The 23,242-nt window shown below is 49.7% G+C and overlaps 1 protein-coding gene across 1 annotated transcript in view; it reads right to left on the bottom strand.

Moving 5' to 3' along the window:
* Nucleotides 1-23,242, bottom strand: part of Adamts2 (ADAM metallopeptidase with thrombospondin type 1 motif 2) — a 201,201-nt gene that overhangs the window by 122,965 nt on the left and 54,994 nt on the right. Inside the window, exon 3 of the mRNA XM_021176447.2 lies at nt 10,205-10,364. Within this exon, the coding sequence (XP_021032106.1) occupies nt 10,205-10,364 (160 nt within the window). The remainder of the gene's footprint in view (nt 1-10,204; nt 10,365-23,242) is intronic.

The raw sequence follows: 23,242 nt of genomic DNA, 5'->3' as shown, positions 1-23,242 counted from the left end.
CACCAAACGCTGCAGGCTCATGTTGAACACTCACTACCAAGACCAGAACCAGGGAAGAGGTTCCGATCAAACCTGACAGAGTCAGTATCTCAGGCAATAAAAGATGGATCCTGGTTCTCACGTCCAGGAGAGAAACCGGCAAGGAACCTAACCGGAAGGGATCTACAGAGGCTTCAGACAGGGAGGCGCGTTCATCGTCACCAGTAATCAAAGACTCACAAGCTAAAGCAAGGATCAGCACTGTTGTCTCTGGAAGAGTAGAATACTGGATGTCAAGCCTCGTGCTGCAGAAGGCTAGAGAAACTAGGCCTGGGGAGTAGGCTGGCCTCTTCTGAGCATGAGCTGGTGCTCAGAGCTTAGATTCACAAGCCAGTCACTCAGCAAATCCCTACGGGTTTGATGCTCAGAGCCAGAGCTGGTGACAGTCAGCCTGGTTCAGCTCACCCCTATGAAGGGCTCAGTCATGGTTTCCTATTCAGAGAACAGAATCCAAGGCCAGCTTCCAGTGTCCCCAACTCCAATTTTCAGAAGAGGTCATATCAGGGGCAAGAGGCTGTCCACACCCAAGACCAGAAACACAGCCCTTGCTTCCCTACCTCTCTCCTTTGACCTGTCTGACATTTGACCACAGGGAACTGTGCCCTGTAATTTTCGGCCCACAGCATCTCCCCTGCCAGGCTGTTTCAGGAGAGGAGGGCCTTGCTTGGATTTGTCTGCAGTTCTAACTTCAGTACAGGGGATGAACACAATGGTGAGGTGCTGAGAGAATGAATGAATGAGTGAAGGAAGGAAGGAAGGAAGGAAGGAAGGAAGGAAGGAAGGAAAGAAGGAAGGAAGAGAATGCACATGCGGCAGCAAACCCAGGGGCTGTCTCTGAGTCCAGGCTCCTGTCTAAGAAGAGTTACTGTTTCTCTTAACCAGTTAATTTGGGGAGCAGCATTCTCATTAGGCGTTATTGAGCCCTCCATGGCCCCCACACAAGCCCAGCTCCCAGACCAGATCTTCCCCAGATCCTAGCCCAGTTTTTGAAAACTTGGCCTGCCCTGCAAGCCCTCGCCTTACCAGGCCATCATCCAGGTGTGTGCTCTTCTGTCATGAAGTCACTCTGACTGGTCTCCTCCCACCAGGACACATTTTCTGATGTCTATGAAACCTCTCTATCACTGTGACAAAATACTTGAGGCAGTAGACGTCACAGAAAGAAAAGTTTATTGTAGCTCACGGTTTCAGGAACTTCTGCCCATACGTAGTCCTTGGGCCTGTGGCTTTTGGCCTGTGGTGATGCAGGACATTACAGTAGAAGTTTGTGACCCAGATTGTTCACTTCGTGATGAACAAGCAAAAGAAAGGAGGACCAAGAGGCTAGGTCCCAGTGTACTTTCCAAAAGAACACAGTCACTGATCAATTTTCCCCTACCAGGCCCCACCTCTTAAAGGATCTACCACCCAGAAATAGTGTTACATGTACTAGAGTGTTACCCTAGCACTTCTAGACCAGGAGCAGGCTGAGCCCGGGACTCTGGTGGAGGTGTCCTGATGCTAGAGTGTAGCCTGACTTTGCTTAATGTTCATTCTCTGTGTGTGAGAGCTGGAGTAGAAGACAGCAGGCTGCAGTCTGCAAACCAGGGCAAGTCCTCCCTCGGTGAACTGCATTTGCAAGGAAGTCAAAGTTAACTAGAGCAAGACAGCAGCATGAGGGAGGACTAGTGAGAGGGGCACTCGAGGTTAGAGGTGGTGACAGCTAAGCAGGAGGCCCAGGGCCAGGACGAGTGTTGCAAGCCGAAGGAACCATAGGGGCTAGAGCCCTGGGGCTCATGTGATCTCTGAGCTCCAAGACCTAGAATAAGTAGAGAAGCCAGATGAGGGGTCTGACCCTGTTTCCTATCTTCACCCTTTCCTGGCTCCATGATGCTCCAGCTTGAGCTAGAGAGAGACAGGGTAAAAAATAAAGAAAATCAAAATAAAGCCCAAGAGGGGGAGGAGAGAAGCAGACACCAGCATCTCCACCTAAGAGCATGACCTTTCACCAGCTCAGAGCTCCTTTGGAGCCAAGTGCATAGTGCTGGTTGGGATTCATTTCAAAGAGAAATGGGTCAAGGAAAATTGGAAATTTTTATAGAAAACACTTCAGGCTTGGGGCTGCCTGAAGTGCCTGCTGTCCTGCGGAGAATCTGGGGAGGAATCGGGGCCTGTGGTCAGAGGTCTCCGGCTGCTCTGGGTGGATCAGGTTCAGGTCTGCAGCTCCAGTCCTGTTTCTGAGCTGTGTCTGCCTGTATTCTTCTGTCTTTGCCATCATGGTGGCTGACTTCAGGGCTGGTGTTGGACTCTCTGAGTCTCTCCCTAAGGCACTTGTCCAGGAGCAGGCCATAGATGACTTGCTGCCCACCCCTCTGTAACACACAAAGCCCATCCACTTTACTTCAGAGAGAAGGTCTCACTGAGCTGGAAGCCTGTCAGTTCACCTAGTCTATCACCAGCTTGCCTTGGGGATTCCTTATCTCCACCTCTGAGACACTTGCTTACAGGCCCGGTGACAGGTCCACTTTGTGTTTTATATGGGTGCTGGGCTCTGAACTCCATTCCTCACACTTGTGGGGCATATATTTTATCAACCCAGCCATCTCCCTAGCCCTCCAAGATATGGTCTGAGTAGACCCAAAAAATTCTATCCCCGGCACAAATGCTATTTGCATGCAGACTTGTCCCCAGAGACATCGCATCTCTTCCAGCAATTGCAATTGCTGTATTGGAGACCTGCAGAGAGCAGACCTGGTGAGCCAAAGGCCAACATAACCACCAGACACGGCTAGCCTTATTAATTAAACTCCAGGCACACCTGTGAGGTGAAAGGCACTTCATTTCTGAGCTGTGTGCTGTCTGGAAACCAGCATGGTCACTGTGTACCGCCAGAAAAGCTCTTTGGGGGACATTTGCAACCCAAATCCAGGGCACGTAAGGCAAAGCATCGATTCATTGTGTCTGGAGAAGAGAGAGACAGCGAGGGCTGAGGGAACCTGAGGTTCCAAGACAACAACATCCCTAGAATCCTAACGCTGTAGCAAGACAGGGGCTCTGGACAAAGACATAAGGACGATTTCGACTCACCCCAACAGCTCAATGCTATACCTACTTAGAGACGGAGAAACTGAGTCACAGAGCAGTTGGACCCCTTACCCAAGGCCCTATAGTGAACCAGTCACTCAGCCAGACAGGATCTACCCATTTACATTCTCCCCTGCACCAAATTAGCTCTCACACAATGTCGTGCCCTCCACTAAACTGCCCCCATGCTTGCTGGGAGCAGCTGTAAAAGCAAGACAGCTCCTTCAAAAGACGCCAGTCATTTTCAAGAACTGCCTCTTGCATCTGAGTTGGGGCTACAGCCAAGCCAACACTGAGATTGTCATCCTCTAAATGACATTGGTCATCTATCCAGGAACCAAAGCAACAATCCAAGACTTCCCCAGGTCACTGTCTCCTGGTGGTCCTTAACCCTGAATCAGAACTCACTGATTCACTGAAGAAATGAGAAATGGGGTGTGGGTCCTGAGGCACAGCTAAATCGAAACTGAAGGCAGAAGAGAGCAACCAAGCACACAGGACTGTCAGCACCAGTCAGGCAGGGTGCTAGGCATAGACTGCTATGAAGACTGACTTTTCCCCCACCCCACCCCCATCATATCTCTATTGAGAGATGAGGTGGGGCCTGAGCTGCCCCACGCATGGCTACTGCCTTTATAAGCCTCAGAAAAACCTACAGGGCAGCACTCCCACACCACAGATCCCCAACCCAGGAGACCAGCCAGACTAGGGGACTGGGCCCTGCCAACTCTGCTGATGTTCTGTCCCTAGACAACTCAGAGCCCCAGGGAATGTACAGCCTCGGGTTCTCCCAGAGCCAGTTCCCACCCACCCTTCCCAGTGTGAAGCCACGTCACCACCCTGGCATCTCCCAAAGTTTTCCCAAGGGCCCAGCCCTTGGGACAGGCACACTGCTGCCTCTGCCAAGGGTGTGCTCAGCTCTGAAATACGCCTCCTGGCGCCCAGGCCAGATGCCTCAGGTTTCACAATCAGTGCTCTCCTTGGGTCCCCAGGCTGCAGGAATGGGGTTGGGGACTGAGAGGGCACTGAGTACCAGATTCAGTGCTGTAAGCTGACCAACCGACACAACAGGGCATGGAAGAAAAGGGGTTACCACACAAAAGAGCCAGACTCCATGGCTCTGGCAAGAAGTTCAAGAAATTCATTCAGACACAAAGGGTCCCGGTATGGATATATGAACCAAGACCAGATCTCAGATTCAATCCTAAGTCCAGCACCAGCCAGAGCCCACTCTTCACCTTCCTCTGCGACCCCAGGGTTTAACACTTAGATATGTGGCTTGAATCATTGGCCCCAGGGTGTCCACAATTTATTCCCCAGAATCCACCATTGTTACCACAGGAGATTAGACTGAGCACCTTGGGATGGGGAGGCTGTCCAAAATTATGTTAGAAGGCCCTAAAAGTCATCACAAATGCCTTCATAATGGTGAGAAAGAGGGAGATTTGTCTCCAGCAGAAGAGGAGGAAGTAATGTGGTCACAGAGATCAGTATGATGCAGACACAAGCCAAGGGAGGCCGGCAGCCACCAGGCAGATGCTGGGAGAGGCTGGAAAAAGCTCTCACAGACCCATCTTCTAATTCTGGACCCCCAACCCCCCCAGGGCTCTCGGAGACTATGCCATGCTGTTTAAGCCACTGAGTTTGTGGTGTTATTGCAATTGCCACAAAAGACTGAGTGTGGTCTGAACATCTATCTGCAGGGCCAAATGGCGCCCTCATCTGGTTGTCAGCAAGTCTGCACCCCCCTCCCCACTGTACCTCCTCTCTGGTCTCTCAAATCTCCTTCCATGCTCCCCACGACCCAGACCTCACTTGTGCTGAGTCCCCCGTATATGGAACTGAGTCCTGGTGAACTCCCTGCCTGGGAGTCCCTACACCTCCCTTCCCATCCAGAGGCTTATCGAGACAGCCTTTACTCTATTCCCCTAACACCTCAGTTCTACCCCACCCCTATGGCACCCCACCTCCAACCTCAAGCACACTGCAGCCTGAGCAGGCTTGCCAACATGCAGGATGCTCAGTCAGGTCCCCAGAGACCTTTTATGGCTGTCCCCTACATACAGGACATTGTTTAGATCCTAGGTGAGCTGTAGCCATCACCTGCCCCCACCAAGCACCTGGGCATCAGCTCTGCCCCACCCCCACCCCCACTTCACCCTGCATGGCTCCCTGCAGCCTGGAAAACTCCGACCTGAACTCAAGGGAAGGTAACCCGATGACATCTAGTCAGGAGAGGTTGGCTTCCCTGTCTAGGGGGAGGGCTGGCTGTGGGCCAGTCACTCGGCCACGTGGAGAAGCCAGTTGGTGCCTGTGCCTCATCCTCTCTCTCCAGGCCTGCCTTGGCAGCAGCAGGGCAAAGCAGCTCCCGTGGTGTGGAGTCACTTCTGCCCGTCAGGGAGGACACCCAAGCCTGACAGCAGCGGGCAGAAGCTTGGCACCCGCTGCTTCTGGAGAGGAGGTGGCAGCCAAGGTCACTGGCACAGGACTGTCTGACTTCTTTCAGCCCTGGGGCAGTGTGTACAGCTTGGCTTGAGGGCACAGCAACCCAGAAAGAAGCAGGTCCCCAGGGCGGGAACCACCTGCCTCGTTTCCATTCTGAGGTATAGCCAGGGGTACCCCAGGGAAGTAGCCTAATGGGGAAGACTGACACCGCTTCAGCCTCTGCATCTCAGAAGCCACGGCCAACGGGAGGGGCCTGTTTTATTTGGTCCATACCGTGCTTTTTTTTTCCCCCCGAAATTTGAAGCCACATTTTAAAATGCCTAAGAGTTCTCATAAAAATGATCATCTGAATTCTCTTGGTGCTAATACATTCTACTGCCCCAGATCCATGAGGCTACCTATGAGACAGAGCAAGGTCAAGAGAAGTAAGGGAGAGCCCCTACTTCAAATAGGGTCTCTGGTTCCACCCTATGCCAGAGGCAAGGCGGGTACCATATGCCACACACTGCTACATCCATACTGCTGCTTTCATCTTTACAGAGATGTCTTGTTGTCTGTGTTTATACTAGAAGGAGAGAAAGGAGATTGGGGGTGTAGCTCAGGGGGAGGATGCTTGCATAACATGTGTGAGGACCTGAGTTTAATCCACAGCACTGGGAGAGAATGGGGGAAGGGGATGAGAGCCAGGCCAAGGGTGGATGCTGTTTGCTGTTGTCTCATTGAAGGCCTCTGAATGTGTAGCTCTAGCCTTGATAGTGGGACACTGTACAGACAGCTCTGTGTGTATGAAAGGGAGGTGGGGATATCGAGACTATGACACAGGGATCTTCACAGAATCCCAAGTGGAGACACAGCCTTTGGTGCCAACAGCAAGGCCAGCTGTTCTGTATATGTGGCCTCATCTGTCTGGCCTTCCCAGGTGCTGGGTAACATCTGCCTGAGGCAGGACCAGGTTGCTGCCGTGCATGGGTGCTCCACTGGAGTGCTGTCCATGTACTGCTTCTCCGGCTCAGATTTCACTTTCTGCATGTAGCTGAAAGGGAGTTACTGAAGAGATGGAGTCCTGACTCCTGTGACCTGTTGCTGACACTTTCCAAGACAGAACAGTGCTTGGCAGATGCGATTAGATCAAGGACGTTGACATGGGGGAGGTATACCTGGGTCACCCAGAGAAACTCAAATGGAATCAACCTTCCAAGAGGGAGAGGAGATGTAGGGAGAGAAGACATGTACACAGACAGAGAAGTTAATTCTGGCGACCTCGGAAGTGATGTGCCTTCAAGTCAAGGGCCTGAAGGGTCAACCAACACCTTCCCTCCTCATATCTCCAGAGGCAGTGTGACCCGGCCCACATCTCCATTTCAGCTCAGTGACAGTGACCTCTGGTCTCCAAAAGTATGACATAATGTGTGTGTCTACCCAGCTAGGGCTCCACAGCTGTCTTAGGCTTAAGGGTGAGTTATGTGCCAAGATCACCCAGTTCCAAGTACAGAGTGGGTCTTCTGGCCCAGTCAGGGCTTCAGCTGTTGTCCCCACCAGTGCTGCCTCCAAAGTCAAGAACTTCAAAGACAACAGGTAGAAGCTGGGACAAGGTCCAAGAATGGACCCAGAACTCGAGTTTTTGTTGACAGATAAGTTTTGCCTTCGCTGGGGTCTTGATTTTCATTGCCCTATCAATACTCACTAGGATGTCTTGAACCCATATGATGAGGTTGCCTTGGGGTAGACTCACAGCAGCCTGAGTTCTCACTGGGAGAGTATGGGCTTATAGCTCAGGGCTGAGGCCTAGGGTTTAATTTTGGACAGTTTAATCTCTTCCAATGACTAGACCACTATCTACTCCACCCTCTAGTCCAGCTTCACTGTAGCCTGGGCAGTTGGCCTTCTCCAGCCTGCATCAATCAGCCTCCAAAAGTGCCAGGTAAGTAAAACCCTTTTTTTTCTTTATAAAGTTACCCTGACTCAAGTATTTTATTATAATAACCACAACATAATCTGGACTAATTAAGTCCCCTCGTGTCTGAGTCTACTGTGTGTCCCTACAACAAAACACATGAGGTAGGAACTGAGGATTAGTTGGCCCCTGACATTCGCTGGCATTGTGTTAGCGTCTTCATGCAAATCCCCTTGGATGGATTACAACAGTGGAGAGGCAGAAAGGCTGTGTGAAAGAGATGAAGCATGTATGGTGAGCTCAGTTTATAAAAATCTGCACTGACAAGAATGAGTTCAGTCCTGTGAGCCCCAACCAACTCCATGAGTCCCCTGATGAGAGCAGAGAGACTCCACAAGCTAGCCCCACCTCCTAACAGGGGTGGGGGGGGGGAGTACCCAAGCTTCCAGCCGCTTTCACATAGCCTCTCCTATACAAAAACAAGCAAAGCCTTTGTAGTGAGCTCCTAGGTCCTGAGCCCATTAAGCTGTGCTGACTTGCTATACCCAGCCATGGGACACAGATTTTATAAATCCTGCAACTGCCGCTCTGTGCTTTGTCAGGGCTCAAGCTGATGGAAAGCTGAACTGCCTGAGGTCACTCCGGGCCTTTGGCCCAGCTCTGGCCTAAACGGTCTGGACCCCCTCCAGTCAATGAGTCGACCTTAGCCATGGGCCATTTGGGAACCATCAGACACATTCAGGGGAGACAGGGTCTCGTCATGCTGACACTGGATAGGAAGTCACAGAAGGGAGGCTTAGCCCACAGAGTATAGTCCTGTGATCTGAGGCTACGGCCCAAGGCTCCCACCTACACTCACACAAGGCTTGCAGCCTTGCCTTCAGCCTTGGACAGAGGCTCTTCTCCTCCTCTGGTGACTGACGGCCAAGCCCCACCCACCCCACCTTCCAGCCCAGCTTCATCCTGACCTGGGTAGTTGGCCGTATCCAGCACCATCTGGGGTCAGTAGTTTCTGGGCTGATTCTGAGTTTGAAATTCCTCTCCTGTGTTCTCAGTTCCAAGTTCTCATTAGGGATGTGTGTATGGGATCGAGAGGCAGAGGGATGACTCAATAGAAGATGCCAAAATGCTAAGCACAGTCCAAAAGACAAAACCAAGCCAGCTAGACCATTGGGGGAAGGGCTCTAGGGCAAGCAGATAAGCCTAATACAGAATCTGGGATTGGAGACACAGCCAAGGGCACCCAGCCAGCTCCACAGTGCCAGCTCCAACTCACCCTGCCTGAGCCCAGGAGTAGGGAGAATAAGGCCAGAACCATCCAGACTCTTCCAGTAGAGGCCAGCCTTACTGGAAGTAATATCAAGGCCAAAGTGGCCGGCCTTGAGCTCTCTGAGAGACAGACTTTTCTAACCCCTGTCAGTTGTTATAAGGAAACAAAAGCCCACTTTGTCCAAAAGCAGTTAGCTGGCAAGAGAACAGGCCTTCCTCCAGGTCTGGGGTAATTCTTGTGACCATTTTCTCTCCAGGCCCCCAGAGTTACTCTCATACAGACATCAAAAGGGTGAGAGTAAGACGAAGGCTTGGGGAATGCGGAGCAGGTAGCCCCCAGAAGCTGAGCTTGACAGCTAAGGTAGATGGCTATTCATTACCAGGGAAGAAGGGACAGCTAGAAATATTGATTATCTCCCAGGAACACCGGTGTCCCAGTGAACAATTCGTTTACCGAGCTACCTGACACGGTGCCTTAAAATTAGAATGGTGCCCTGCCAGGCTGTGCCCAATTGATCTGTCAAACCAGAGTGTGAGAGGGAAGTGAAATAAATGAGCTAGGGCTGCCACAGAGTAGGGGGACGATTTCAATAAATCATAGCACGGGGAGGGCCTCGTCAGTCAGGGGCATCCAGGCTACTGACAAAAGGCCTGCAAATGTGCCTGACCCAACATTCCTCAGCTTGGGGTCCAGTTCCAAGACTGAGAGCTAAGCATGCAGCTGCCCAGCTGCCTGGCAAAAGCGAGAAGGTGTCATCCACATACTGTGACCCTGGGACCTGCAAGAGCACTTCAGGCCTCTGTACAACCCAGAGACCTCTGGAGAGGGTCAGGTTGGCTGGATAAGACCTGTGGGGCCAGGTGGGCAGTCAGTCACTCAGGCCACTAAGAAGCTCCCCCCATATTCCAGGACCCAAAGCACACTGGGACTCTACGTTGAAAGAGATAAGACTCCATGAATGCATGTGGAAGACATTGAAGGTGTGGGAGCTACTCTAGGGTCTTTTCAAGATGTGTCCTGAAGTAAAGGATGTACAGAAAGACTGCTTGGGGCCTTTTCTATTGAGTGTCCAGGAGCATTCTGGGATAGAAGCAGGCACCATCACATCACAGAGACTGTGGCAGTACAGGAGCAGAGACAGGGGCTGTCGGGAGGTCACACGATGCTGTGTTGACCCAGCTCTCTCCTGTTCCCCAATATTCACAGAAGGCACATCACTAGACAGCCTTTTCTTCTCTCTGTGAGGACCTTAGACCTGCAAGCACTAGTGGAGGCCTCTGCCTCAACACCCTAGCACCCCCATATGCCATGCATCCAACCAGGCAGGCAGCCGACTCCTTCCTAAGCCTCTAAGGCTGGAGCTCAGCTTCAGCCTCCAGTCAGGCCTGAACATGGGGACTGAGTTTCCCCGGATGTTTCCCTGGGAAGCAGGACCAGATAGTCAGGACACATCCAGTGTTCCCCACCTAACCTAACCTCGGCAGAAGCCTTACCTGTGTCCAGAGCCTGTGGTTCGCTCACAGGAGGGGGCTTAGGAGTGGGCGGTCGGCGATATACCACATGCACTCGGCCTTGTTCAGCCTCCTGATCCGTCTGCCCCTTCTCCAGAGGTTCGATAAAGAACTCCTCCTCCTCCATCCGGATCAGACCAGCCTGCAGAGGCAAAGTGTAGAAGTTCAGACTTCCCGTGCACAGATAGAGGAGGAAGAGCAGCAAGGAGGGTCCTCTGGGGATGATTGCCCTCTGGGACATCTTAACGGCTGGAGGACACAGGCAGGGGAGTTCTCTTCTGCTCAGACTCCACTTGGAGGCCTGAGCGGTAGAAAGGTGCTGAGCGGCATTTGGGGAGAGAGGCTCTGCTCCCCATCATCCCTACCCCACATCTCCATACTCCTCCCAGAAAAGTCTTTCCAAACCCAAAATGTCAAGAACAGCCTGAAGGAGTTCAAGTAGAGCTGCAGTGAGGACCTCAGAGGACACAAAGATGCATCAAGTACAGGCCACCTCTAGGAACACAGGGTTGCTCCAAAACACAGGTCAAAACTGTCAGCCAAGAACTGAATTCACACCCCACACATGTTTAGTTCAGTCCAAACAATACTTTCTTGAGAGAGAGGGCTGGGGGGCTTTCAGACTGACTATGTAGCCTAGGTTGGCCTTGAACTTCTAACCCACTGCCTCTACTTCTTAAGTGCTGAAATTAGAGATGAAGGTTACCATGCCCTATTCTGGGAAGTAAAACCCAAGTCTTTACACATTCTGGGCAAACTTTCTTCCAACTGAGCCACAGCACGGATGTGTGGGGCAGAGGAAAATCTCCAATGCCTCTCCATCTGTTTAAACTGGGTCCCTTTGTTGTCTTTCCACTGCGAGTGTCAGGCTAGCTAGCCTATGAACTTTTGGCGATTCTCCTGTCTTCCCCTCCCACCTTTGTATAGGACACTATGATTATAGACACTCACACTACCACACCCACCTGTTTGTGCATTCTGGAGATTTGAAGTCAAGCTCTCCTGCTTTGCACAGGAAGTGTTTTTAACTCAGTGCGCCACCACTAAATCTTCAAATAATACTTTTTAATGCTGTAAATCCAACCACTAAAACAACAAGATTTCACCTTCTAAAATGAAATTGCAGAAACTGGAAAGGTGGCTCAGTGGTTAAGGGTGCCCCTGCTCTTTCAGAGTCCCAAGTTCAGTTCCCAGCACTCATGTTGGACTTCTTACATCATCCAGGAACTGCAGCCCCAGGGGAGCCAATGACTTCTTCTGGTCTCCATGGAAACCTCATTTGAATGGTCACGCCCACCACAAACACCTGTTTACACATAACTAAAAATACACCTCAACACAAAACAAACAGGGATTCTCTCTGGCCCTGGCTGTCCTGGAACTAACTCTCTCTCTCTCTCTCTCTCTCTCTCTCTCTCTCTCTCTCTCTCTCTCTCTCTGTGTGTGTGTGTGTGTGTGTGTGTGTGTGTGTGTAGACCTGGCTGGCCTCAAACTCACAGATCCTCCTGCCTCTGTCTCCCAAGTGCTGGGATTAGAAGTGTGAGCCACCAGTGCCCAGGTAAAGAAATGACTCACAACCAAAAATATAAAATGTAGATCTTAAAGGAAAGGAAACTGCAACTTTGCTTGGAAAACATAGCTCTGACCAAATACAAGTTTATACTCTCTGGCCACAGACACCTCAGACAGACAGAGACCTCTGTGGCTGGCTCTCTCCCCTCCCTCTGTTCATCCTTGCCCTAAAGCCAGGCTCTATAACAAGTATTGGCTATCTAGGGCTTCCTGCCGGACCCTTCTGTCTGCATTCAGATGTGTTCTGTGTCATTACAGGCTCTTCAGCCCTCCCCTGTTCTGAGCCTCACAGTGGTCACAAGGTTGTGTATGAACACAGCTGAGCCACTGCCTTCCAAATTTGCCCAACACTAGTCCGTGCTCCCACCTCCCACCTGGGCCACCTGGGAATAAACCCTTATTCTCCCTTTCACATCAGACTCAGAGCCCCTCAAAAATCCTTTCTCTGATGCATGCATCTGGGGCCACTCAGCTCAACAACCCCACAATCATTCCTGTTCCCACACTTTGCTTCCTTGGTCTGTCATCTAGAAGTCAAAAATCTCGCATTGTCTAGCCAGGGCATGTAATTCCTCCACATCACAAAATGCCAACCCACAGATTTGCACAGCTTCCACTGTATTCAGATGTAAGAATCAGGGGAGACCACACCAATGACAGAGCTTCAGGTTCTCCCAGACAATCAACGGTTCTATTGCTTGAACTTAGCTGGTATTGGCTGGGGTTCCCTGTCCAGCCCTTGGCATCACCCATCCAGATGTTTAGAAACTATTCATTCCCCAGTCCCCAAATAACCCAAATGGCATCTGTCACATCATCCTCCTAGCCAAGAAGGACAGAGTAGCTGTAGAGGCCATCCCCCTTCTCCCTGACCTCCGGGTGCTCTATGGAGCCTGTGCTGTTGCCAGATGAGAGCTTTGTAGACAGAAGTGCAGTCGACACTCTGATGGGGCCTGCTAAGCATTTGCCATCAGTGTGAGTCTAGTGTAGGATGCAGCCATACATCTGCTGCCTTCACCTTAGGAGAGCCTGGGTATCAGAGGGTAATGCCCACTGGGGAAGAGCAGTTCTGTCACAGGCAAGGGATGGTGGAAGAGTCAGATATGCAGAGGATATCAAGCCCAGACTCAAAAAACAAGGATACTGTCTAGCCAAAGCCTGTCTCAACCCTTCCTATTAGCCAGAGAGTTTGGAAAGGAGAGCCGTATGTAGGTGAGGGAAACGGCACATAGAAAGGCCAAGAGAGGAGGGCACTATCGATGGAACAAGCTCACTGGAGAGCTGAGAGCAAGTGCAGGTCTGGGAGTCTGGGATCTAGGCCTGAATGAGTATAGATTCCTGGAAAACGAGGAAGTCAAATTTGGTACGAGACTTAGGAACAGATCTAATGCTACTAGGAGAGAGATGTCAGGGTCAGAAGTACTTCCAGGTCTGAAGTTGATTCAAAAGTCTTCCTACTCCATCAATCCAGGTCCTAATCACAAAGTAGCATCTATGAAGAAAAGGGAGGGGACTCTGCAGATGGGACTAAGCTGAGGCTCTACAGCTCCGGAAATTGCCCTGATGATCAGTGCAGCCCCACCTCAAGCCTACCTTCAGGTAAGAGGAGGCAGAGGAAGACAGGACACAGAAGAGGAGATGGAGGTGTGACCCTGGAGAAAGGTCAACATGTTGCAGGTACAAGGAATGTCAGCAGGCACACAGAGCTGGCAGAGGGCAATGCTCAGCCCTGCAGATGCCTGGAGCTTAAGCAGGCCATGCTAACTATAGACGTCAGCCACCCAAACCGAGAGAGAGAGAATGACTTCTGATCTTTGCAAGTCATTTGTTAGAGCAGCAGCATTAAGAAATACTAGGGCCAAGTGGGTGGCCTGGTGAAGAGGAGTCATTCTGAATGACATAGAAAGAGGAAAAGCAGAGGACCCTCAAGGATCCCCCATGTACGTGGCAGGGAGGGAAGCCAGGAGGCCATGGAAGTGGAATGAAGTCAATGAAATGGGGCGGGGCGGGGGGTGAGGGTTTGCTGGGAATTGTTCAGGCCCCCACATGTATGACTCATCCCTGGGTCCCAGGGCACTACAAGCCCTGGTGGGGGGGGATGGAGAAAATGCTTCCAGGCTGGGTGAACAGTTGACCTCCAAGCATCAGGACATGTCCTCTGAGAGATGCATGATGTTAAGGATAGGGGGGAGTCCCCATCCACTGGTGCTTCCTGAGAGTGTTTATGACAGCAAGAGTTCCTTCTATGGATGGTTCCCATGTATGTGGTTTTAGAGGAGACAGGCATCTGAAACCCATCTTTATTAATAGAAGCCTTTTAGTGAACATGGGAATCAACCCTGTAGGGTTAACAGAGGGCAAGCTAACCTGGGAGTCTGGCTCACTGGGTTCCCAGTGCCCTTTTCCTAGATGAGTAACTTCAAACAGGATGCCAAAGCTCTCTAGGCCTCTAGTTCCTCAACTGTAAGTGGGGTGGCTCTGTCATTCCTCCCCTACCACAATTATTATGGAAGCCTATGAGGCCTGGGATATCCTCAGAACCAGGGCACACATTGTTGATGAGTCTCTAGTCAAGCATTTCATCTGTGTTGCTTAATTTCCAATGAGGAGACTAAGGCTCAGAGGATGAAGAAACCTTTCAAGGACACAGAGTCTGGGAATCAGATCTCAGGCCTCCTGGGAGGATTTTCTCATAGGTGAAATCCTAGGAAAGATGAGTCCTATTGAAGTAATGAGAGAGGAGCACTAGGGCATCATATCTGCACAGAGTAGCCTCCCACTTCTGGAAAGATCCTTGTGTCCTAGGCTGGAAGACGAATGCAGTGCAGACCCAGGACCCTAAGGACCATGCCTCACCTGCTGAGGTGTAGCCATGTTTGGCTGATGGATACAAAAGACAGGTTGGGGTCTCCCTTTATATCATAGGTCAACAAGACTCTTAGCAGATGGTCAAAGGATGAATGAGGCAATGTCCACTTGACAGCATGATTCGGAACCCAACAGTTACCTACATGAAGGGTACTAGAATCCTGGGTGACCTGGTTCTGGGCATGTCCCTGGGTACATATGCTCCTTCAGCAATTGTGTTAGGGAAATGACAGCTGATTATCACTTAACAACCAAGGAACTGGAGACCAGGGAACACTGCCATCTGGTCTAAGGTCAGACAGACAGACAGAAAGGGAGCTGAGGACCCAGAAATAAATCTAATGTAAGTGTGAAGTACGAAGTCAGTTTGCTCAGGTTTTATTATGGGACCAGAGACCTCAACTTGACAGTGCTCTTGGATAGAGGTATTCAACGTGTTCCTTAACAATTAGGTCCTACAAACCATCTCTCTTGGTTGCCGTGAAATGCACACACATATCATATTGATGAACTTGTGTGGCACTTTCCCACCCCTCCCAAAACTAGTGGCTGACTAGTGGGGAGCTATCACCTGGGCACCGTGACCATTCGCAAGGATAAGTGGCTACTCATTTCCAAAGTCAATGAATGACTATCTCTAGGACCAATGTGTGAACACAATGGGAAAGTGTTTCCAAGACCAGTGGGTGGTCATCCCAACACCAATGCAAGACCCCACCTGATGACAGAGAATAACCATCCCCAAGGCTGACGAATGACCTCCCAAGATCAATGGCTCATTATCATCCTGAAGACCAACAGATGACAATCTCTAGGGATAGATGACCACCCAAGACCAGAGGTTGATGGTGATAACTGATCTTGCCAACTTGATGGGATTTAGAATTTCCATGGAAATGAATCTTTATGCTGGTCTGTGGGGGGTTAGCTTAGGTTAAGTAAGACAAATGTGGGTACTACCATGTCTCACACTGGAGTCCTGGCCTGAGAGAAAAGAGAAAGAGCCAAGTGCGCTCATTGTTCTCTGCTCCCTGTCTGAGGACACACGGTGATCAGCTGCCTCGAGCTCCTCTGCCCATAGCTTCCCTGCCATGACAGGCGGGCTGTACCCTCAAACTGTGAGCCAAAATAAAACTTTTCTTTTCTTAAGTTGATCTTGCAAAGTGTTTTGTTACAGGAAGGAGGCAGGTAACTAATGTGTTGACCATGGAAGGCCTGCTACCTCCAAGATGAAGGGTCAAACTAACGTGTGACCAGCCTGAGGCTACTCACTGATCAGCCTGAGGTCATCAACCGACCATCCTGCGCTGACCTGAATAACATCACACAAGGGGCTCAACACCCCAAAGAGAGCGGTGTTCATTAACAGAACGTCAGAGGAGCGACAGTTTAGTATGCAGCCCAGAGGCAGCTGTCTGAAATCTGGCAGAAGAAAATTGACAAGGGAACAAGGCCCATACTATGAGCTAATTTTTGTGTCCCCCCCCCCTCCCGGCCCGGACTTTGATTTCCTGCTGCCAGCGGCAAGTGTATCTGTTTTTACATGTAATTTTTATTAATAAAAATCCATTCCCTCTCCCAACTCAATAAATATTAAAAAGATCTCTCAAGCACGCCAACATGGGGAGCACTCTCTTGGGAGTCTGCTATGTCCTACTCCATGTCTGTCCAGCCTGGCTCTTGCAGAAGGCCTGGAACCCTGGTCCCAAATCTCATTCAGCAAGGCCATGATTGTTGGTCAAATCCAACCAGGCTTTCTACTCTGGGACAAGAGGAAGCTTCCAGAGAGGACTCGGTCCCGTGCCTCAGTGACATGGCAAGTTCCCTAAGCCCAGTCATACTTGGAACTCCAAGCCAAGTTGCCAGTGTTCAGATCTCAGCAAGTTACACAATAAGGCCTGACCTCCTTTCCTCTGTGTCCAGCTCCTTCGCTATTTGATAGATGTTGAAGCAGTCACTGGAGATGGAAATTCAAAGATAAAACTGTATCACAATCCAAAGACTATGCTCTGCTACTTTGAACTTTAAAGCGTTTAAAATTCTGACATGTTCAAAGCTGGGGTATCATAGGAAACACAGGCGGGCATCTTACTCGCATTGGTAAAGCTGGCAGCTTGCCTTTAGCATCTCCCCAAATGGGAGTCAGAGGCTGCAAGTACCTCCTATGCATGCGTAAATGCAGCTGGGTCTGTGGCTTAGACTTCTCATTTCTGCAGCTTCCAGCACAAAGGCTGTCCATGTGTTCATCTGAGTTGTCCTGCTGACAATCAAGAGAGAACAACTGGGATACAGCATAGTAGATAGGAGTGTTCGATCTGCAAGCATGACGTCCTCAGTTCAAATCCTGTAATCCCAGGGTTGAGGAGGAGGGTGACAGGTGCTCCTGACAGTTCACTTGATGTCCTCCTAGTCATGCCTCCACATATATGCACAAAACTGTGCACTGGGCAAGTTGGCACACTAGCCCACTGTGCCTGCCACTCCCCCATACTCCCACAGATTCAGAGGGAGCAGCACACAGATCAGACCTGCCACTCCCGGGGCACCTCCTGATAAAGCCTGCTCAGTAGGACATGGTTTGCTCTCTCTGAGTCTGGGGTAAGAGCAACCCTGGGGGTTTTATGGGAAAGGGGCTTCCCTGACCAGTCACAAAATTGTGACCCAATTACCTTAGAGAGCAACTTCAAGGGGAAAAAAGACCTAGCTTAGCTTGCAGTTCTGGATGGTTTAGTGCATACTGCTTGTCCCTATGCACTTACGCAGAACCTCTTGTTGGCAGGAGTATGATGCAGGGGAGCATCCTCAAGTAGAGGGGGACAGGACACAAAGAGTAAGGAAGGGGCTGAGGACCAACTAAATCCTCCAGAGGTACACTTCCAGGGAGTCCCCAATTAAAATTTCTAGAACCTTCCAAAATAACACCACTGGCTGAGGTCCAGCACTTAACACTTGAACTCCTGAGAAATATCTCCTGTTCAAGTCATAACAGGGCTGCAGACGATTTGAGCCACTCTCTTGAAACCACAGAAGACTCTGTCTAGCTCTGCCTCATAGGCAACGTTTTTGCACATCGATCTCCTTTTATAAATAGGTGACAGCTGTGGGGGGGGGACAGCACTGTGTGGAAGTGACAGAGGGGTGGGCAAACTCAATCCATGGGGTCAGAAGACACTTAACTCCCCTTATCCCCTCCCATATACCTTTAGCAGTTCCTGTTTTGTGCCTTCTAGAGCAACCCCTTCTGGAAAGATCTGTCTGTAGAGCATCCTTGTACTTGGGCCCATGCTTGCCCAGTTATTTTAGCATTTAAAATTAAAAAAAAAATGTATCTGTTAGTTTGTCATTGGTTGGTTTGTTTGGGAGATGTGCGTGTGCCACAATACACGTGCACAGGTCAGAGGACAACTTTGTGGAGTCCGTTCAAGGGATTCAACTCAGGGCATCAGGCTCTTGCAGCAAGCACCTTTACCGGCTGAGTCCTCTCGCTGGCCCACCTTGAGCATTTAGAGTAAACGGGGGCATGCAATCGTTGTCAAGTGCCAGCCACTCTCCTTGCGGTGGAGCAATTCCTGCTCATGTCTCTGTCTTCCCAGGAAGCGAGGAGCTATGACTGGACCTGAACTTCCCAGGGTTGACTGGAATGGAGAGACTCAGACAAGGCTGTCTGAGCTCCACAGAGCCCTGAAGACAGTCGGACATTGTTCCCTCTCTGTACCTAACTCACATCCTCTGGACGTCTACTCTTCTATTGACCTAAACTGGCCCAGTCAGTTTCTGGGGCTCAGATAAAGAAGATACAAAAGTCATATGCCCCCAGCACTTCATCTGTGCCCAACTGGATGCACCCTGCTTTGAAGGGCCATGTGGAGAGAGCAGCAGGCAGAGAGGACGAGACACAGAGTCAGGCGACCAGTTTCAAACACCTGTCATGGAGCATGACTTCCATCTCTTCTGCAAAGTGAGGGGTCAGGCCAGGGACCTCTGAAATAGGTGCCTTTATCACTCTGTAAGGCCAACAGGTCCCAAGCCCAGCTCCAGCGGGAGTGGAGGGAGTGCACAGGAAACCACCAAACTGAAATCCAGAAACATTCCCAATGTTCCTGCTGCCTGCAAGATGAAGGCTAAGTTCATCTCCAGGGGCACAAGGCCTCCCAACACAGCGGCCACTCCCTCTGCCCCTGAGAGGAACCCCGCACATCCTTTCTCCTCTACAGTTGGCCTTCTTTTGTACCTCAATGTTAGTGTCACTACCCCCCATTCCCAAGGCACTTGGTATCACTGAAGGGACCTCTGTGAGCCAGGCACGGTGACAGAAATTCAAATGCCACTGGAATCCTACAAGCAGGCAGAATGCCTCATTTATAGAGGCTTCACAGGCTCCAAGAAGTTAAGCCACAATGCAAACTTCCCCGCAGGGATTAGGCAAGCTGAGACACAAACCTGCTCCTCCCACCCTGAGGAGAACCACTATGGATAGGCAAGGGGTCATCGAAGTGCAGCCTTTCCCCAGCATCACATGAGCTCTGTCTTAGACAATTTTATTAAATTCCAGCCAGATACCTTTATCTGTTAAGACCTCAAGTCTGAACTGTGATTGCCATTGAGAGAGAGGGAGAGAGGGAGGGAGGGAGGGAGGGAGAGAGAGAGAGAGAGAGAGAGAGAGAGAGAGAGAGAGANGAGGGAGGGAGGGAGGGAGAGAGAGAGAGAGAGAGAGAGAGAGAGAGAGAGAGAGAGAGAGATGCGGAAGTGATTCAGTAGGTAAAAGTGCTTGCTATACCAGCTCGAGGACCTGAGTTCTAATCCCGAGAACTTACATAAAAAGTCAGGGATATAGCAAAGAGCAGGACACCCAAAGTCTTCCTCTGGCTTCTGTGTACACTCACACACACACACGCACACGCACACAAACACAAACACACATGCACACACTCATATACAAACAAGCACACACACACTAGCACACAAACACACATGCACACACACAGTACATATCTGAGACGTGTTAACTTTTCATCCACATTAAATGAGACTCCCCTGACTTAAACAGAAATCTTAAAGCACAAGTGTAAAGGGAATAACTCCACGTAGGTTTCGATACTGTTTAAATCACGACAGCTTTATGGAACTCCAATTCACCAACCACACAACTCATACATTTAAACAGTATATTGAATGCGGACAAACACACCGTTCCTTCTATCAATGCCAGCACCTTACCCTCACCTCAGAGGAGCCCACGTGTGTTGGCAGTCATCCCCCGCCTTCACTCCAACTTCTCTTACCCCATCAGCCTTTTGTTGCCTTGGCAACCATTAATCTACTTTCTGCATCTATGAATACTCCTATTTTGGATATTTCCTAAACATGAAGCTATACAATCTGAGTCTGTGGCTCCATTCACTCACTTTCTATGATGTCTTTAAGGTTGATCATATTGTAGAATAATCAGTGTTTCATATCTTTTTATAGCCAGACAATAATTCCTCCGTGTATATGTGCTACATTAATGTGTCCCTCCACTACATGATGGACATTCGAAAGCTAGGGTTTCAGGCAGGTGTTTCTTCTGCTCCAATCTGAGTGTGAAACATTGTGCAAGTCAGAGCCTTGGGCTGTGGGACACATCAAGGGACTTGGGTGCTGTAAGATTTTCCAGAAGGCTACACACCTCACCTTTGCTCCTCACTTCTGCTTTATGAGACTCAAACATGATTGTGTGTGTGTGTGTGTGTGTGTCTGTCTGTCTGTCTGTACATGTACATGGCTGCAGATGTCCAAGGAGAAGGTGCTGGATTCCCTGGAGCTGGAGTGAGAGGTGGCTGTGAGCCACCTGACCTGGGTGCTGGGAACTGGTCTGGTTCTCTGGAAGAGCATTTCCTGCTCTTCACCCCTGAGCCATCTCTCTAGTCTCTCAATATCAACTCTCACCGAAAGGGAAAATCAAAGGCTCGAGGGACAGGAACTGATCCCTACACCCTTGTCACTGTGGGAATTAGGATGAGAGACTGGAAGTCTGGATAAGAGAGCTACGGAACATAAAAATTGTTCATCCTTAGTTTGTTTAATAAGTGAAAGGAGAGGTGCCCATCCCCCCAAAATGAAAATCCCACAAAAGACAAAGAAGGGATACAGGAGAGCAGAGAGAAACCTACTGATTGCTTCCATCTTCTGAGAATGATTTTACAGCTAGCAGAAAGTTACTAATGTCAGTAAATATATGTTTATTTAAAAGCAAGGAAAAATAAGATTAGTATGGTCTATAAGCCTGTAATCCTAGCATCTGGGAGACAGAGGCAGAAGGGTCATATAATCCAAGGCCATCCTCAGCTACAAAGAACTGAGGGCCAGCCTGAGCTAGATGAGTCTATGTCTTTAAGTAAGTAAGTACATAAATAAATAAATGATTAGATAGATAGATAGATAGATAGATAGATAGATAGATAGATAGATAGATAGATATTATTTACAGTCACAAAAATCACCACTAGCATACTAATACAAGCCTTCCAAATTACTGGAACCAGGCAGCATAGTAAAGACAAGAGACTGACAAAAACCATTCATCAGAATGCACAAGTCACATGACCAAAAACAATACCCTCTATCATGATAAATATAAATGGTAAAATTGTTTTTTAAAAAAAGGACCTTATGCCTTGCAGAAGAGTGTCACTAAATTTATAAATATGTGCTGAGCCACAGGGCTTTCTGGGTGTTACACGAGGAATAAATGTCTGTGACCCATGAGTGTTTGAGAAGGCAGCTCCCATCTGTGGAGAGAAAGATAGCATCCAGCTCTATACCTAATATCTGTGTAGCTGACAATGGAGAGTGTGGCCTCTGGCTCGCTCTGTTTCAACTCAAGTGCTGGCCCCGTCCCTGGTTGACTGTGAAGCCACTTAGCCTCAGTGGTGTTGGGGTGAAATAGGGTCAATTTACACAGCCAAGTGGAGGAGAGCAGAGAGGTCATGTTTGGAGTGCCCAGAACACCCTAAAAGAACAGCCAGTTCACCAACATTGCGGTAACTGTGATGTGGAGCAGCTTGGACCCTGGAAAGGAGTAATGTTAAGGCTTGAGGTGAGTTTCTTGACTTTTTTTTTTTTGTATTATATTTTTATAATCTCTGCTCCCCCCATGTGTGCGTGCATGTGTGTGTGTGTGTGCATCTAACACGTATGCACCTTACACGTGTGCATATCAGCCTGTGTGAATACAGACACACATGCAGTGGTGCACCCTTAGGTCTTGGCCCTTGCCTTCCACTTTGTTTAGTCTCTTACAGTTCACCGCTGTGTGTGCCCATGAGCTGCTGGGCATCCTGTTGTCTCCGACCTCACTGTGGGAGCTCTGAGACTGCAGGTGTGAGCAAGCACGTCCAGCTTTATGTGGATCTTGAGGATCCAAACTCAGGTCTTCGTGCTTCTGGGACAAATAGTTTACCCACTGAATAATCTCCCTGGCCCTGTGTTCTAGTTTTGAACTTTTTATAAAGGGCATAAATATCAAACAGATAACTTTTTTTTTGAAGAAAATAGAGGGGTGTTAATGGGCAAGGACAGAAAGAGAAAACAGAAAATGGGATAAGAGACACCAGTTGGGGTATCTCCCAGCCAGCTCTCTCATCTCCACAGCTCAGAGCCAGGGACAGATACCTACAGGAAGGACAACCAGGCTGCCAGCCCCAGCCAGGACAGAGAGGTCAGCAGGTCAGGCTCAGACCCTGGGACCACAACAGGCCTGCTGATCTATCACAAGAGCTGACACTTATCCCTGCCAGATGTTTCTGCTGACATTTCCCAGGTCTCCATCAGCATGAGGACCACGTCGGGGAATGTCCCCAGTCGCAAATTAACATTCACATAAATAATGGAGCGCCCGCCACTAAAGAAGAAAAATGAGTCTCGCTGCGGGAACATTTGCCACACTATCAAGAAGTGCAAATTTTCTTTCTGAACTACCACGTTTTACCAGCTGGGCCACAAAAGACCATGGCCTTGAGATGCAGGTTACAGGAACATGCACAGGACAGGTCTACAGGCCCTTCTCTGGACTGACACCCAGCTGGGGCAGCCCATGATGGTTCGATTCAATCCAAAAATCTCTGTCCAGCCATCACCTATGTCTCTGAAGACCTGTACAAGCTTTTTTCCCCCCTGACTATATCCTGGAGGCCAAAATGTCTGACCCCACGCTGCATAGTCTGGTCAGTGGGCTGGGTGGGCATGGGCCCTTGTCTAGATGTGCCAACATATTCCCTACCTGTACGCTATTTGTAGAACTCAGCAAGGTTTATAGCATGTTGTTTCTTTCTGTGAGTTCCCTCTATCGGGCTTGTATGTGATCTTTGTCTTCCCCCGTGTGTGTATGTGTCCTTATCTCTTCTTATCAGGACACTGGCCTCATTGATTAGCAGCCTCACATTTTAATCACCTTCTTACGGGTCCTCTTTCTAAGTGAGGCCACATTCTTTTTTTTGTTTTGTTTTGTTTTGTTTTTAATATTTTTATTACATATTTTCCTCAATTACATTTCCAATACTACCCCAAAAGTCCCCCATAGCGCCCCCCACTTCCCTACCC

This window comes from Mus caroli, chromosome 11 (assembly GCF_900094665.2).
Source record: "Mus caroli chromosome 11, CAROLI_EIJ_v1.1, whole genome shotgun sequence".
Classification (NCBI taxonomy): domain Eukaryota; kingdom Metazoa; phylum Chordata; class Mammalia; order Rodentia; family Muridae; genus Mus; species Mus caroli.
This window is presented reverse-complemented; position numbering and strand designations above follow the sequence as displayed.